This window comes from Montipora foliosa, chromosome 9 (genome assembly GCF_036669935.1).
Source record: "Montipora foliosa isolate CH-2021 chromosome 9, ASM3666993v2, whole genome shotgun sequence".
Classification (NCBI taxonomy): Eukaryota; Metazoa; Cnidaria; class Anthozoa; order Scleractinia; family Acroporidae; genus Montipora; species Montipora foliosa.
The window spans coordinates 3,890,806-3,903,305 of NC_090877.1; the positions used below are offsets into that span (position 1 = coordinate 3,890,806).

Genomic DNA, 12,500 nt, shown 5'->3' on the forward strand with positions numbered 1-12,500 from the left:
GAGCTGTGGTCAGCTTAACTGTCTGAGTTTTCTGACTAATTTTGGTGCCAACATCTGGGCTATCGACAATGAAGGCCGAACCCCATTGGAGGAGGCAGCACTTCATGGACGTATGGAATGCGTCCGTCACTTGGATGGTCTTATTGCTATTCAGATGATGCACAATCAAAAAAATGTTGAACGTCAAAGAAAGCAAGCCAAAAAAAATATGATGAAGAGAGTCAAAAAGAAAGAAAAGAGTATGCAGTCTCGAGAAAATGCGTACGAGAAGAGAATTGCACAGGAAACAAGGCAGAGAAGTCAATCTGAAATTAATGGACAGAAGAGTACTTGGAATGGGAGTGGTGCAAGGTTGTTGGATCAACACCACACTGGCAAGCCATTCTCAGAATTAACTAGCAGTGGATCAGATATGTCAAACGACATGTCTGACAGGAAGAGTGTGAAGTCAAACTCATTGGAAACACTCCGAAGCATACGACCAACTGGTGTCCTACGGTCCAAATTCAACTCTTTGCATAGCAGTGCAAACAACGAACCAAAAATGCTTGGCCAGAGGTCATTGAATGATTCTGGCGTGTTTGAGGACATGTCCACAAGATCTTCTTTGCTTTTAGATCAACTGGAGTCCAGGGTGGTCGAGGGTCGATTAGAGAGTCCAGTACCAGGTTCTGTCGATTCATATGAAGCTGACGAATCAGACCTGGCCTATGGACATGTGGTAAAAAAGTACGACAACAAGGGAAATATCACAACTCATGTACATTATGAATTGAAAGATTCTGCCAAGATGACAAATGGCAGTGTTGCTAGTCGGACAAGTCACAGCAGTCAAAAGAGTAATCTGAGCTCCTCACTCAATGACATTCACAGTTTGAAATCCATTGACCTAGAAGATTCTTTCTCCCTGCAGTCAGACATGGGAGCAGAAAACACAGAGACCAAATCACTGGTCACTTTTATGGCTTCTCTCAATTTGGAACAGTTTACACCTTATTTGGTTAATGAAAGCATCGACTTGAGTACTTTGATATTGTGTACTGATACTGACTTGAGAGACATTGGGCTTCCCCTTGGCCCAAGAAGAAAATTACTGGATGCTGTTAAGAAAAGAACAATAGATATAAATCATCCGGGACCGATGACAGACTCAAAAATATAGATTGAATCATTGAACGACAACATCATTATCTTCGACATTTTACTTGCTCATTTTGAAATTCTTTGAAGAATTTTGGGTCATACATGCTGACACCAGGCCCCACTTGTTCAAAGGGCGAATAACTTTATCCTTTGGATAAGTCACTATCCAGAGTATAAAATATACTATAAGCGTTAAATGTTGGCGTGGATTTTCTTACTCACCTCTTAACTAGATATGTCTGTTTAGAGTGTGTATATATATCACAGTTATGAGACGCAGTGCAAATACTGAAATCTTTGCAGAGATTGAAACTGACAGATAGTGACTTATATTACACCAAATAAACCAGCACGTGGGGGGGGGGGGGGGGAGGTGGGTACTTGTTCATTGGACTCGATCGACTCCGGATCGAGTGGTCCGGGTTCGGGGCCTGGCAGGGGACATTGTGTTGTGTTCTTGGGCAAGACACTTTACTCTCACGGTGCCTCTCTCCACCCAGGTGTATAAATGGGTACCGGCGTAATGCTGGGGGTAACCCTGCGATGGACTAGCATCCCATCCAGGGGGGAGTACAAATACTCCTAGTCGCTTCATGCTACAGAAACCGGAGATAAGCGCCGGCCTGATGAGCCTTCTGGCTCGTAAGCGGAGACTTTATGAGACGCAGTGCAAATACTGAAATCTTTGCAGAGATTGAAACTGACAGATAGTGGCTTATATTACACCAAATAAACCAGCACGTGGGGGGGGGGGGGGGGGGAGGTGGGTACTTGTTCATTGGAAAATCACCAACTAGTCCATGACTCAAACTGTTTAAAAAGCAGTAATTATCCACTGGTTAATGATCTATGCAGGGTTTATTGTAAACTCATCAGAATATCAAATGCATAAATAGGTTAAATTGTTTAATAGACATGAGAGAGCGTACAATACAGAAGTTGTTATGGAATTTTATATTAACTTACGAGTATATAATAAACAAAAAAACCATAGGAATTTGATTGTGCATTTTGTGAATTATGGTTACTTGTGATGTTTTGAAAGTTCTTGTGCTGGCATAAATGTACTCCACTTACCATTTAGCCAAATAATCCAGATGGAATGATCGTTGCATAAAAGTAAGCGATTTTCCGAATTTAATGACCAAGCGGATGAGATTGGCGCTTATCATTTTACTACTCTGCATTCCATCCCGCATATATAGTCGATCTTGTGAGAAAGGGCCTGGAAACAGAACTATTCACTCACAAATGATAAGGGCATTTCCCGAATTCCATTCCGAAAGAAAAAAGAAGACTACCTCTGGAGGTTGTCTACAATTTCCGAAAAGATTTTCCGGAATATTGCCTTTCCATTTGACTTAAAACCGAAATTTCCGGATTTTTTGGGTAAATGGTAAGCACTCCTGGTTTTTAAATTTACAACCACAAATAAAGTTATTTCATTTGAGCATCGAGGCAAAGAGGACCATGAGGGTTTTGAATCAGTCTCTGGATATTACTGGTACCGTATGTGAAGTTAAATGTCTTAATCAAAAACAGGAAGCCTTTAGGAAAAGGATAGAAGCCAGAATTATGTTATTTGTCAACAAAATAATAATTTACAATAATTATTAATGTTTTACTTGAACATTGTTCTGACAGTGAATAATGTGCTTACTTCTTTGGCAAAGAGTTTTACGAACAACATTGTTGCAAAACAATCTTTTTTGTTTTCAAAAGGAAACGACAACCCCCGATACTAAATCGGGAGAATTGTATTCACTGAGTTGGTGATCCAGAGAATAATAATTTCTGAAAAAAATAATCAGTGAGTAACGACTTTGGGCTAAAAGACCCCATATACTGAATTAACTAGGGGCACTAGCTGTCCTTTTGTCAGAACTGGCTGGCCAGACCCGTCAGTTTGCAAAGAAAATGCAACAATTTGAAGGAACACTTGCATGGTAATCTCTTGCATTCTTCTGGAAGAGAGTACATCATCCTCAAAGAGTGTTAATTTGAAGGCATTGTAGGGTTAGTCCTTCCAAATGCCTGGTTTGGTCGGTCAGTTCTGAGAAATGGAAAGCACCCTTGGTACAGGTGATTGTCATTTTGCAATAACACCATGGCCAAGGTATGTTCATTGAATAAACTGCAAAATAAAATTGGATACAAGAATGTTGTTACTGCTGTATTTTCGTACACTTGCCAGAGTTTTGTAATATTGTTCTTTGCACGACTCAACACAAAATATTCTTTTGGTTCTCCCTTGAAAAAAAAACTGATCAGGAATGCTGCATGTACAAGTGATGGTGTTTTTGTTACAAAAATTATTATTTGAATATTTTAATGTTATTCAAATGGCGTTGGGCCACCAGTGTCTTACAAGTTCATTATTGAGAACTTGTAATAATAATAATAATAATAATAATAATAATAATTATTATTATTATTATTGATGAAATGGTATATGAATTGAATCATATGAACTGCGGATATGAAATCAAGTGAAGCTATGATCTTCGCAGAACTTTATGAACGCAATTTTTACAATTGCGTAAAGAAGCCTGAAAATTTCAGGACTTCAGCGGGGTTTGAACCTGTGACCTCGCGATTCTGGTGCTCTAACCAACTGAGCTATGAAGCCACTGACGTTGGGAGCTGGTCATTTGTGGGTTCTAATGGTCCCATGAGGAATGAAATGATGAATGATGAAATGGTATGTGAAATGAATCATATATGAACTGCGGTTATGAAATCAAGTGAAGCTATGATCTTCGCAGTCATAGGTTCAAACCCCGCTGAAGTCCTGAAACAAAACATAAAGAAAAGTTATTTGTTTTTAGTGAAAGTGCAATTCTCTATCAAGCACTCCTTTCACCTTAGCTAATTTGAAAAATTAATGGGGGTCCAAAAACACAAGATAGAAAGTCCCTGCTCCCCTGATGCACAACTAAGCCCCAAAATTTCCCCAACACCTGACATTTGTTGTTGTTTATATTTACCTGTGTCTTAGATGGAAGGGTGTAAGAGAGCCCATTTATCTTCCCCAAGTATGGGATATCATCATGCACAATTAGTTGGTTGTGGGAGTCGTGGGGAGTGGTAAAAGGAACAATGTAGCTTCTTCCCCCGACTGAAGGTGACGTCATTTAAAGTGAACAGGGATTGAGTTTTAGCTGAAAGTTTGTTTTCCTGACTTTCTATCAACAACAAAGGATACCTAGTTATTTAATGGACCAATCCCCCACAGGGGCTTTGCAGGGCCTATGAAACAAAATTAATAATACAACAGCACAGATCAGCTTTTATGAATATTCCCAACTGCCCCAAAGGGAAACCAGTCGGCTATTTACAAGTGTAGTTGATAAATTGAACCAGGGAAAAAAAGGAACAACTTCACATAGTGCTGAGAATGAGTCTCAACTTGGTGATCTCTGTATCTTAAGGCAAGCACCCAAAACTCTCTGCTGTGCTGCCTTTGTCTTTTCAAAAAAATTCCATATACAAGATAAATCCAACCCCAAACTACTATACCATGGACCCTTTTCAAAACCGATATTTTTAATATGATACCTTGGCGCATTAGTGTAAGAGACGAGTACAGAGAGCACTCAGTGGCTCAAAACTCTGTAATGCTCAATACACATCTTTACATTCTTACTGCTATAGGGTTTCAGATTGAATGATACAGATATAAGTTGCTCAGTCATATTTCTTTAGAAATGCTGTACTGTTTTATTTGTTCACAGAATTATTACACCACGTTGATACATACTCAGTAAAATAATGTCCAAATTTTCACAACATATAACTTAATAACGTGAACCCTTTCCCTTCTAAAAATGACACTCTGTCTAACACCAGATGACTTTTTCTTGCCAATGGGAAACTCCTCAGAGGCTAAAGGGTTATATAGAGAATGAACATTTAATGTAAGGTATATTTAATATGAACACAGATTTTGTAGATTTTGTAGTGATTACGACAACGACAATGAGGATGTGATGGTGATATGACGTACGTATTTGGCCCTTTCACTCCCACCATAATATATTTCAAATTTCTTTATTCTCATCTCCTGTCTGCTTGACAATGTACTGATCTTGCAAGGAGAAAATATATATCAGTCACTCTTGGGAGTTATTAACATGTATTATGTTATGTTTAAAAAATGAGCAGCAGCAACTTATCGCATTTAAAAACACAAGCCATTTTGGGATCCATCAATCATATTTCCGAACATAGCCAGGAAGATCGATTCCGTCTCTGGAAAATGAAATGGAGTTTTCGTTTAGTTCACAGCTTGGATACCATTGTGATATCTTTTTAGAGGTTCTTCAGTAAAATGATTCACCTCACCTACTTCCAAATAGTAGGTCCTTATTATTATTATTATTATTATTATTATTATTATTATTATAATTATTTTAAATGTTGGTAAAATCTTTGTTCACCTATGAATCAGGTCATAACGAGAAAGAGCTGTTGCTCTATACTTCCCAAAGAAGTCATCTCCATTGACATAACATCCTTGCATCATGCGTTTACCAGTAAATCCTGACCTTCCATGGAGCACCCTCCAGTTACCCATAATAAGCAACAAACCTGGGACCAACTTAAACCAAAGCTGATTCTCAGGGTCATTAGTTATTGCATCAAATGCTCTAAGTGCTTTGTAGAATTGCTCGACATCTTGATACTCTAAGTAATCCAGCGGGGACATGTCGTATGTGTTAAACCTAATCTGAGAAAATGTGCCGTCAAATGGATCAAGTTCAATAATTGGTCCCTGCGCTTTCAAAAGAAGATCTTCAGATTTGTATTCAAAAGAGATGGTTGTTGATGTAAGGAAATCAAATGATTCTTTGTCAACTTGACGCAGCTTTTCGGCTGCAAAAAAGCCATCAATGAGCAAGTTCAAGCCACCTGCTCCTTCATGTCCAGCACAATGAAGCATCTGAAGACCAACTGGATGTGAAAAATAGGTGGTGTCTGTGTGTCCGCGAAGATAACTGGATGTGTATGCAGTGTCAGCATGTTCCAAAACCTCGTTCGAAAACTCCCACATTTTACCATAATGTGTTTCTTTAACAAAACCCCCCAGCCTGATGGCTATCTGCTCAATGGCATCTACTGTTGCAGGTGTTTCTTCAACCAACCCAAAGCCATATTTGACAATGCGTCTGAAGAGTGCATTTAGCTCCTCTTGATCGGAAATAACCTTATCAAATACAAAAGGACAGGGTAATTTCGATTCAATGGCTTTCTTGTCCCAAAGAAAATTAAAAGGTTTCTGTTTCTCCTGTAGCCGTCTTGTCACGCCTGCTGGACCCGATCCTCCATAGCTGTGATGTTTCAGCCATTCTCCGTCAAAACGTGTCTTGTGGTTATCAGCCCATGTGACTGACAAGAAGTTATCCGTATCCACAGCAACATCGACAGGTTCAATGTCCAGAGGTACATCCAAAATATTAAATTCCTTCTGATATGTTGTGGAATTGTAACACTCACCACAGCGACAATGGTCCCTCAACCATATGTTATGAAATTTAGTACTGGTTCCATCCGTCCAACTCACGCAAACAGATTTTTTGTCGGTAGAAAACGACGAGATCACGTTTCTTGATGCTGCAGATGACTTTGATAACGAGAGAATCTGCGCAAGCTTGAGGCGAGTCGATGTAGACCAAAGTTTATGTTTTAGATTGCTGTACGTTGCTGATTTTGGATAGTTGTCAATCAAACTCCTTAAATAAACCATTCTGGAAGTACCTTGAAAGGGGGTTAAAAATCTAGAGATAAAAATAAAGGACAAAATGTTCAATTCGGGCCGGGATTGAGGAAAACACTTGTGCGCATGCTTGGAATTCGTCCTTAGTAACCTCTCCATCCGTTTAGTTCGTCATTTGAAGACGAAAACATGGTAGAGTTCGAGGCGGTGTAGTTGGCTGTTTAATGTGCCCTTTTACTAGTGTCTTACTCGTTTATCAACCTTGTGAAAGCGTCCTTTTCGTAGATAGTAATGGAAGGAAGAGATAGGGAAGACTTCGAAGGAGGGAACGAAGCTCGGGGCTTCTCCAACTGGGAAAAGCAATGCATTGAACAGCTTGAGACTCAAGAAGATGTCGAAGAGAGATTGGAGATTGAAAAAGAACAAGCATTGCAGCGTTTAAGAAATCTGTTTCAGAATGCGGCAACCGCTTGTGCGCAATTGTACAAGGGTTGGTGTTTTTTCTTTCTTTTTAAAGCTTTTCTGGATGTATTTCAAGCTCGAGCTCGACAGTCGTTCCCGTAAACGACAAAGTTAACTCAATCCCTCTGAGAACGTGCTTGTCTTTCTTTCAGAACGACACAATCGCAATCCATCATGTGACCGATTGTGGAGCCCTTTTCAAGACACTGCAAATACGATAACCCTTCTTTATAAAGGTGAAGTGATTTTTTATTAATATGGGTTATAAGTTAGAAAATGCTTGCCCATTTGGATTGCATAGTCGATATCAGGCAGTCGCACGGCAATTTAACCTTAGTATGCTGGAAGTTTTGTCGAGTACTTTCGTGAGGAGTCGAGATATTTTATGTAAGAAATGATTGTTTTCTTTACCCACAAATACTCAAGGTGGCCAGAAATACTGCACTTTGTTTTTCACCGAAACATTTTCTCTGCTGATGAAGTTTTTCCTTGTGTATTTCAGCAGGATTGTATTGGGTTTCTAATACGTTAATTAAGTATTGTCGATAATCAGTATTCCCAAATAGCTTTAGAAGATGTTGTTCACCAAGCGAAAATGGGAATTGCCAATTTGTTTCCCATCACTCTCGATTTGAGGGCCTTTTTTCGCTTTTTGTGACTTAAAGTACATTACTTGTGGCAATCTGAATGCTAACAATGTAAAAACTGAGAAAATGCGGGTTCTTGCGTCTGATTTTGGGGAAATATTTTCTGAAAGGTATTGCTTTAGGGCTGGTATTTTACCCAAAAAGGTGCATTCTACTTGCTTTGCTCTAGAATAAGGATAAATATTTGTGGGAAAATGTAGGTTTTCAATCCCTTGGTAGGCATGCTTAGTTCCAGCAGAATACAAAAGCTCTAATATTGTGTTCTTGCAAAATTTTGATGAAAAGATCTTACACTAGAAGTGATAAAGAAAATCTGGTTATCGTTATTTTGGGATAATGTGTTAAACCGATTAACTTACGGGAGTGAGACCTGACAGATTTTCTCGTCAATTGGGCATCCTGCTGCCCCCAAGGAATGAACGGGTTAACATAGCAGGTTAGGTGAACCAAGGTCTGAGGGGTTTCTGTAAAAGTCTGCAACTGGTTTGAGTAGAGTAACCAAGTATTGTCATTGTCAAAATGAATTTTAATCTTACGTTTGAAAGTATTTGTCTTTAAAGTGGTACTATGACCAAAAAATCAATTCTTTTCCTTTGGACTTCAAAACTATGTTAACTCAACGCTACATGTAAGTGACCCGAGTTTTAAGCCTTGTTTTGAAAAAAAGATACCTGTTTGTTTTAACAGAAATTTTCCTATTTAATTGTCCACCATTGCCAACTTTGGAATCTTGAGAGATCTCATTGCCAACTTTGGAATCTTGAGAGATCTCGATTGAGGAGAAAAGGACGTCAAAGTCCCCTCAGTAGTTTAAGAGTGCAATGTGTGTGTACGCGGGAATTTCGGGCGTTCTTGTTTTGCATATAGAATAAGAGTGCGTTCACACACTGAAATTTTAAGCTAGTGAGTAAATGACGTCACTTTTTCCTAGATCCAACCCTCTGAGGTCTAATCAGTCAGTTTTGAACATGACTAATGGGGGACCGTGAAATCCAAATCTCAATGCAAACAGTCTGTGGATAAAAATCAAAGCTCTAAATTTTGCCATTCAGGAGTTACGCAAACACACTTTCAAAATCTGAAGGAAAGAGGGAAGTGATTTTTTTTCTCATAGTACCACTTTAATTACTTCAATTAAGGGGAAAAAGGCAAGCAGGCAAGCAGCCTAACCAATGGGCCGCACTGCCTACAGCCATGAATAGACCATTTCCGAGTTCATGTCTGCCTCCTGTTCAAAGAGAGTCTAAGTGCAAAGTTTTTGTGGTGGTAATTAGTTCTACTTTAAATGTGAATGAAAACTAATTTTCTTAAGAAAAACTTCACTCTTAGACTCGCTTTGAACAGGAGGCAGACATGAACTCGGAAATGGCCTATTAGCTGCATGCTTGAAACCAATCAAAATTGAGGTAATGACTCCAATGTATAATAATGAGTTTTTGCTTTCAGATGGTGCTGATTCTTACAAGCGTGGATTGGATCAGGGTCTCCAATCTGGCTACCAGAAGCGTAATAGAGATGTACTTTCTTGGGCAAAGAAAAGGAAGAAAATAATTCTTCGTGAAGACCTTTTGTCATATTTGGCAGGTCGTTCTCCGCCTAGACGAACTCATGAAGTGAGACATGCTTCGACAACTACTGTAGGATCAAATTCGATGCTATTACCGCCTGGAATGGACTCGGACAGTGTTGATACAGGTGTGCAGTGTTATGGGACGCCATTCAATGCCCTTGCTGCACTACCTGAAATCAACACAAGTGCTTTCTTTGCCACTGGTGGAGGTCTAGGTTCTTATGGTCCTCGTCGCAGAAACCACGCGGAGGCCAATATTTCCGATACAGAATCAAGAGAAGGAAGAAAGCGGCCAGCATGTTCAACAGACATTATTATGGAGTCGCCGTCGCATAAACGCAATCGCTATTTTTGAAGAGATCGATACACAAATTTGAAAAATTCATGGTTATGCAAAGGATGGAAGGCCGCAGTGATAAAGAAAAAGGGACTTTCTGTTTGACAGTGAATTTTGTGATAAAACAAGGATTTATCCAAAGAGGAAATAGTCATGTAATTAGTTGATTTATTTCAAATTGTACTCTATTATATCAGATAAAACGATTTTAAAGTAGGGACAAAAAGAGCCAATAATGATGTTTTGTTTGCAAGATGCTTTTGTTCTTTATTGTCACATTTTGTAAAGAGAAGTTTACTAGGTGTTTTCATTACACCATACGTCACTGAGATCAAGAATATCATGAAACCCTTCCCTGCTTGGAACTGACACTAAATGGCATCAAAACAGTTTAATTAGAAAGATGGCAGTTTCTCCACTTGGATGTTCTTCATGAAAGTTGTAAAAACCTGATTAGCAGTAACACTGTGAACACATGAAATAGTTAAAAGGGAACCAATCAGTAAAGTGAATCACAAACAGCAATAGAAGCTGTAGTTTGTGATTTTGAAATTTGCCACCAACTCCTGTACGTTGCTGTTATTATTGGTCATTTAACAATCAGCGGGGCCGATTCTGAAAATTTTAGGTGACTGGATTCTATTTTGTTAACGTGGATTAACTTGTGTTTCAAGTGCCACATGCCTGAAACTGGGGTATTCCAAAGGAATAAGAGAACCAAAACTGGACTGTTTTCTTCAGATGGATCATTCATGACTTGTCATTTTTCTCCTAAGTAGGTTGTCCTAATTCAATGAAAAAGAAACTTCTAAAAAGCTAATATGATTGGTCTATGTGGAATCAATGGGCGAGTAAAGCACAGAAAGTGGATGTTTTAACTATGATAACCCTTTAACTCCCAATAGACCCTTCTCCAAAATTGCGGCCGAAAATTCAAATGAGTCAATATTAAAAACTAATACCAGAAGTAGAAAGACCACTTTCACTTTAGTAACCCTGCAAAGTTTTGGCTCATCAGGTGTAATATCAGCTGAAAAAATGTAAGTTGGAAAATGAAAAACTTACAGACGTTTGTATGATTGTGGCGATATGGCATATACCCCCAGTCATACGAACCTCTGTTAATTTGTCAAATTGTGACTTAGCTCAGCTGATATGATGCCTAATATGCTGAAACTTTGCAGGGTTACTAAATTAAAGGTGCTCTTTCTATTTCTGGTATCAGTTTTTCATTCAGTTTAATTTAAACTGATTCAAATCCGTTGCCGCCATTTTGGAGAAGGGTCTATTACCACTTATGGATTTTACTCTAATGCCAAACGACTTTACTCGTCAATTGGGGTGGGGCGGCTCAAGACTTAAATGGTTAATAAAAACAAAACAGCCATTGAAGGGAGATTAGAAAGGAAACGAAACGAAACTTTATTCATTTTAATACAATGAAAGGGAGAGAAACCAGAGCTCTTGAGGGTGTCCGCCCGGATCTCATTAACTGAGGGTTGATTTTCACGTGGGAGGAAAACGGGAGTACCCGGAGAAAAACCCTCAGAGTCAGATTGAGATCGACTGAAACTCAGCCCACATACGACCTCGAGGCCAGAGTTGAACTCAGGTCGCAGAGGTGAGAGGCACGGTTGATAACCATTAAGCCACCCTGACTCCCAAATTAGAAAGGAAGACGTTTAAGTGGCAGATTTTTCTTGAGGCTATCCAATTTGAAGAATCACAAAGTTAGAAGGGTACTTCCACTGGAACTGGGATAACTAGCTTTTTGATTATCCTCTCTTCCAGTATTCTGGGTACTTGGTTGTCATTCCAAGTCATCCTGTGATAAATTTCTGTTATCTTAATTGTACCAAGCTTGCACAAATGAGTAAATGCAAGGACAAAATACGTTTAAAAAATGTCTTAGACTTCAATTTCTACAGTTCCTCCAACTGCCTCCAAAACCTTTTTTATTTCCTCAACTTCTTCTTTGCTTGCTTTCTCTTTGACATTTTGTGGTAGCTCTTCAACAAACTTTTTCGCCTGCAAAGAAGTTATGCATAAACTAAAATGAGCGGTTACAAAACAAACATTTCTAATTAGTTCAGTTGAAAGCCTCAAAGGAATTTCAATTGTTGAGATTCATGTAACCAAGCCAGTTTATGCAGTGAAAAATTAATTTGTCAAAAACTATACCAAGTTGACAGTATTAATTTTGAAGAGGGTTTGAAATATCCCCCCCATCACCAGCACCCTCCTCTCTACAGAAAGAAGTTACAGGAAGCAAATATCGTAGTCTCAGAATTTGTAGTTGCCTGTATTGTAAAACTGAAGCTAACGTTGGAAGGTCTTTCAAAGTGGGGAAAAACTGTGTTAGCATCATTGAAATTACCCAAAGTAGGAAAGAGATGATGTTGTTAGTGTTCTATTAGAATGTAAATGGAAATAGCAATTTTCATTCAAACTTGGCTCTTGTAATGACATGGATCAAGATGGTACATTTTCTCATGTAACCATGTCCTACATTGGATATCTCAATTTCCACTCAGATATGATGAGACGGCCACTCCTACGTAAAGGTTCAACATAACCCATGTTGCACTAGGTCTTCTCATCAACTCTTCAGAAATCAATGATTTT

General features: G+C 38.8%; 4 protein-coding genes across 4 annotated transcripts in view; 2 read left to right on the forward strand and 2 right to left on the reverse strand.

Moving 5' to 3' along the window:
* The window catches only part of LOC137970032 (pre-mRNA splicing regulator USH1G-like), a 2,954-nt gene extending 1,641 nt beyond the window's left edge, over window positions 1-1,313 (forward strand). Inside the window, exon 2 of the mRNA XM_068816486.1 lies at window positions 1-1,313. This exon is cut by the window's left edge and continues 54 nt beyond it. Coding sequence (XP_068672587.1) covers window positions 1-1,162 — 1,162 coding nt within the window. The 3' untranslated portion in view covers window positions 1,163-1,313.
* A 3,526-nt stretch (window positions 1,314-4,839) lies between these two features.
* LOC137970031 (trimethyllysine dioxygenase, mitochondrial-like) lies at window positions 4,840-7,122 on the reverse strand. Its single transcript, XM_068816485.1, has one exon. It carries the CDS (start codon window positions 7,016-7,018, stop codon window positions 5,579-5,581), a length of 1,440 nt encoding a protein of 479 aa, XP_068672586.1. The 5' UTR covers window positions 7,019-7,122; the 3' UTR covers window positions 4,840-5,578.
* On the forward strand, window positions 7,016-10,130 carry LOC137970035 (HUWE1-associated protein modifying stress responses-like). Its single transcript, XM_068816489.1, has 3 exons — window positions 7,016-7,349; window positions 7,474-7,557; window positions 9,415-10,130. Exons 1-3 carry the CDS (start codon window positions 7,151-7,153, stop codon window positions 9,891-9,893), a joined length of 762 nt encoding a protein of 253 aa, XP_068672590.1. The 5' UTR covers window positions 7,016-7,150; the 3' UTR covers window positions 9,894-10,130.
* A 1,151-nt stretch (window positions 10,131-11,281) lies between these two features.
* LOC137970036 (large ribosomal subunit protein bL12m-like) overlaps window positions 11,282-12,500 on the reverse strand; it is a 5,136-nt gene continuing 3,917 nt past the window's right edge. Inside the window, exon 5 of the mRNA XM_068816490.1 lies at window positions 11,282-11,903. Coding sequence (XP_068672591.1) covers window positions 11,784-11,903 — 120 coding nt within the window. The 3' untranslated portion in view covers window positions 11,282-11,783. The remainder of the gene's footprint in view (window positions 11,904-12,500) is intronic.

What these genes read in the sequence shown, in the direction of transcription:
- LOC137970031 (XM_068816485.1), bottom strand. Translation starts at nt 7,018, where the DNA reads ATGGAGAGGTTACTAAGGACGAATTCCAAGCATGCGCACAAGTGTTTT.
- LOC137970035 (XM_068816489.1), top strand. Translation starts at nt 7,151, where the DNA reads ATGGAAGGAAGAGATAGGGAAGACTTCGAAGGAGGGAACGAAGCTCGG. An exon ending in TTGTGCGCAATTGTACAAGG is followed by an intron (nt 7,350 to 7,473) that starts GTTGGTGTTTTT and finishes TCTTTCTTTCAG; the next exon opens with AACGACACAATCGCAATCCA. An exon ending in GATAACCCTTCTTTATAAAG is followed by an intron (nt 7,558 to 9,414) that starts GTGAAGTGATTT and finishes TTTTGCTTTCAG; the next exon opens with ATGGTGCTGATTCTTACAAG.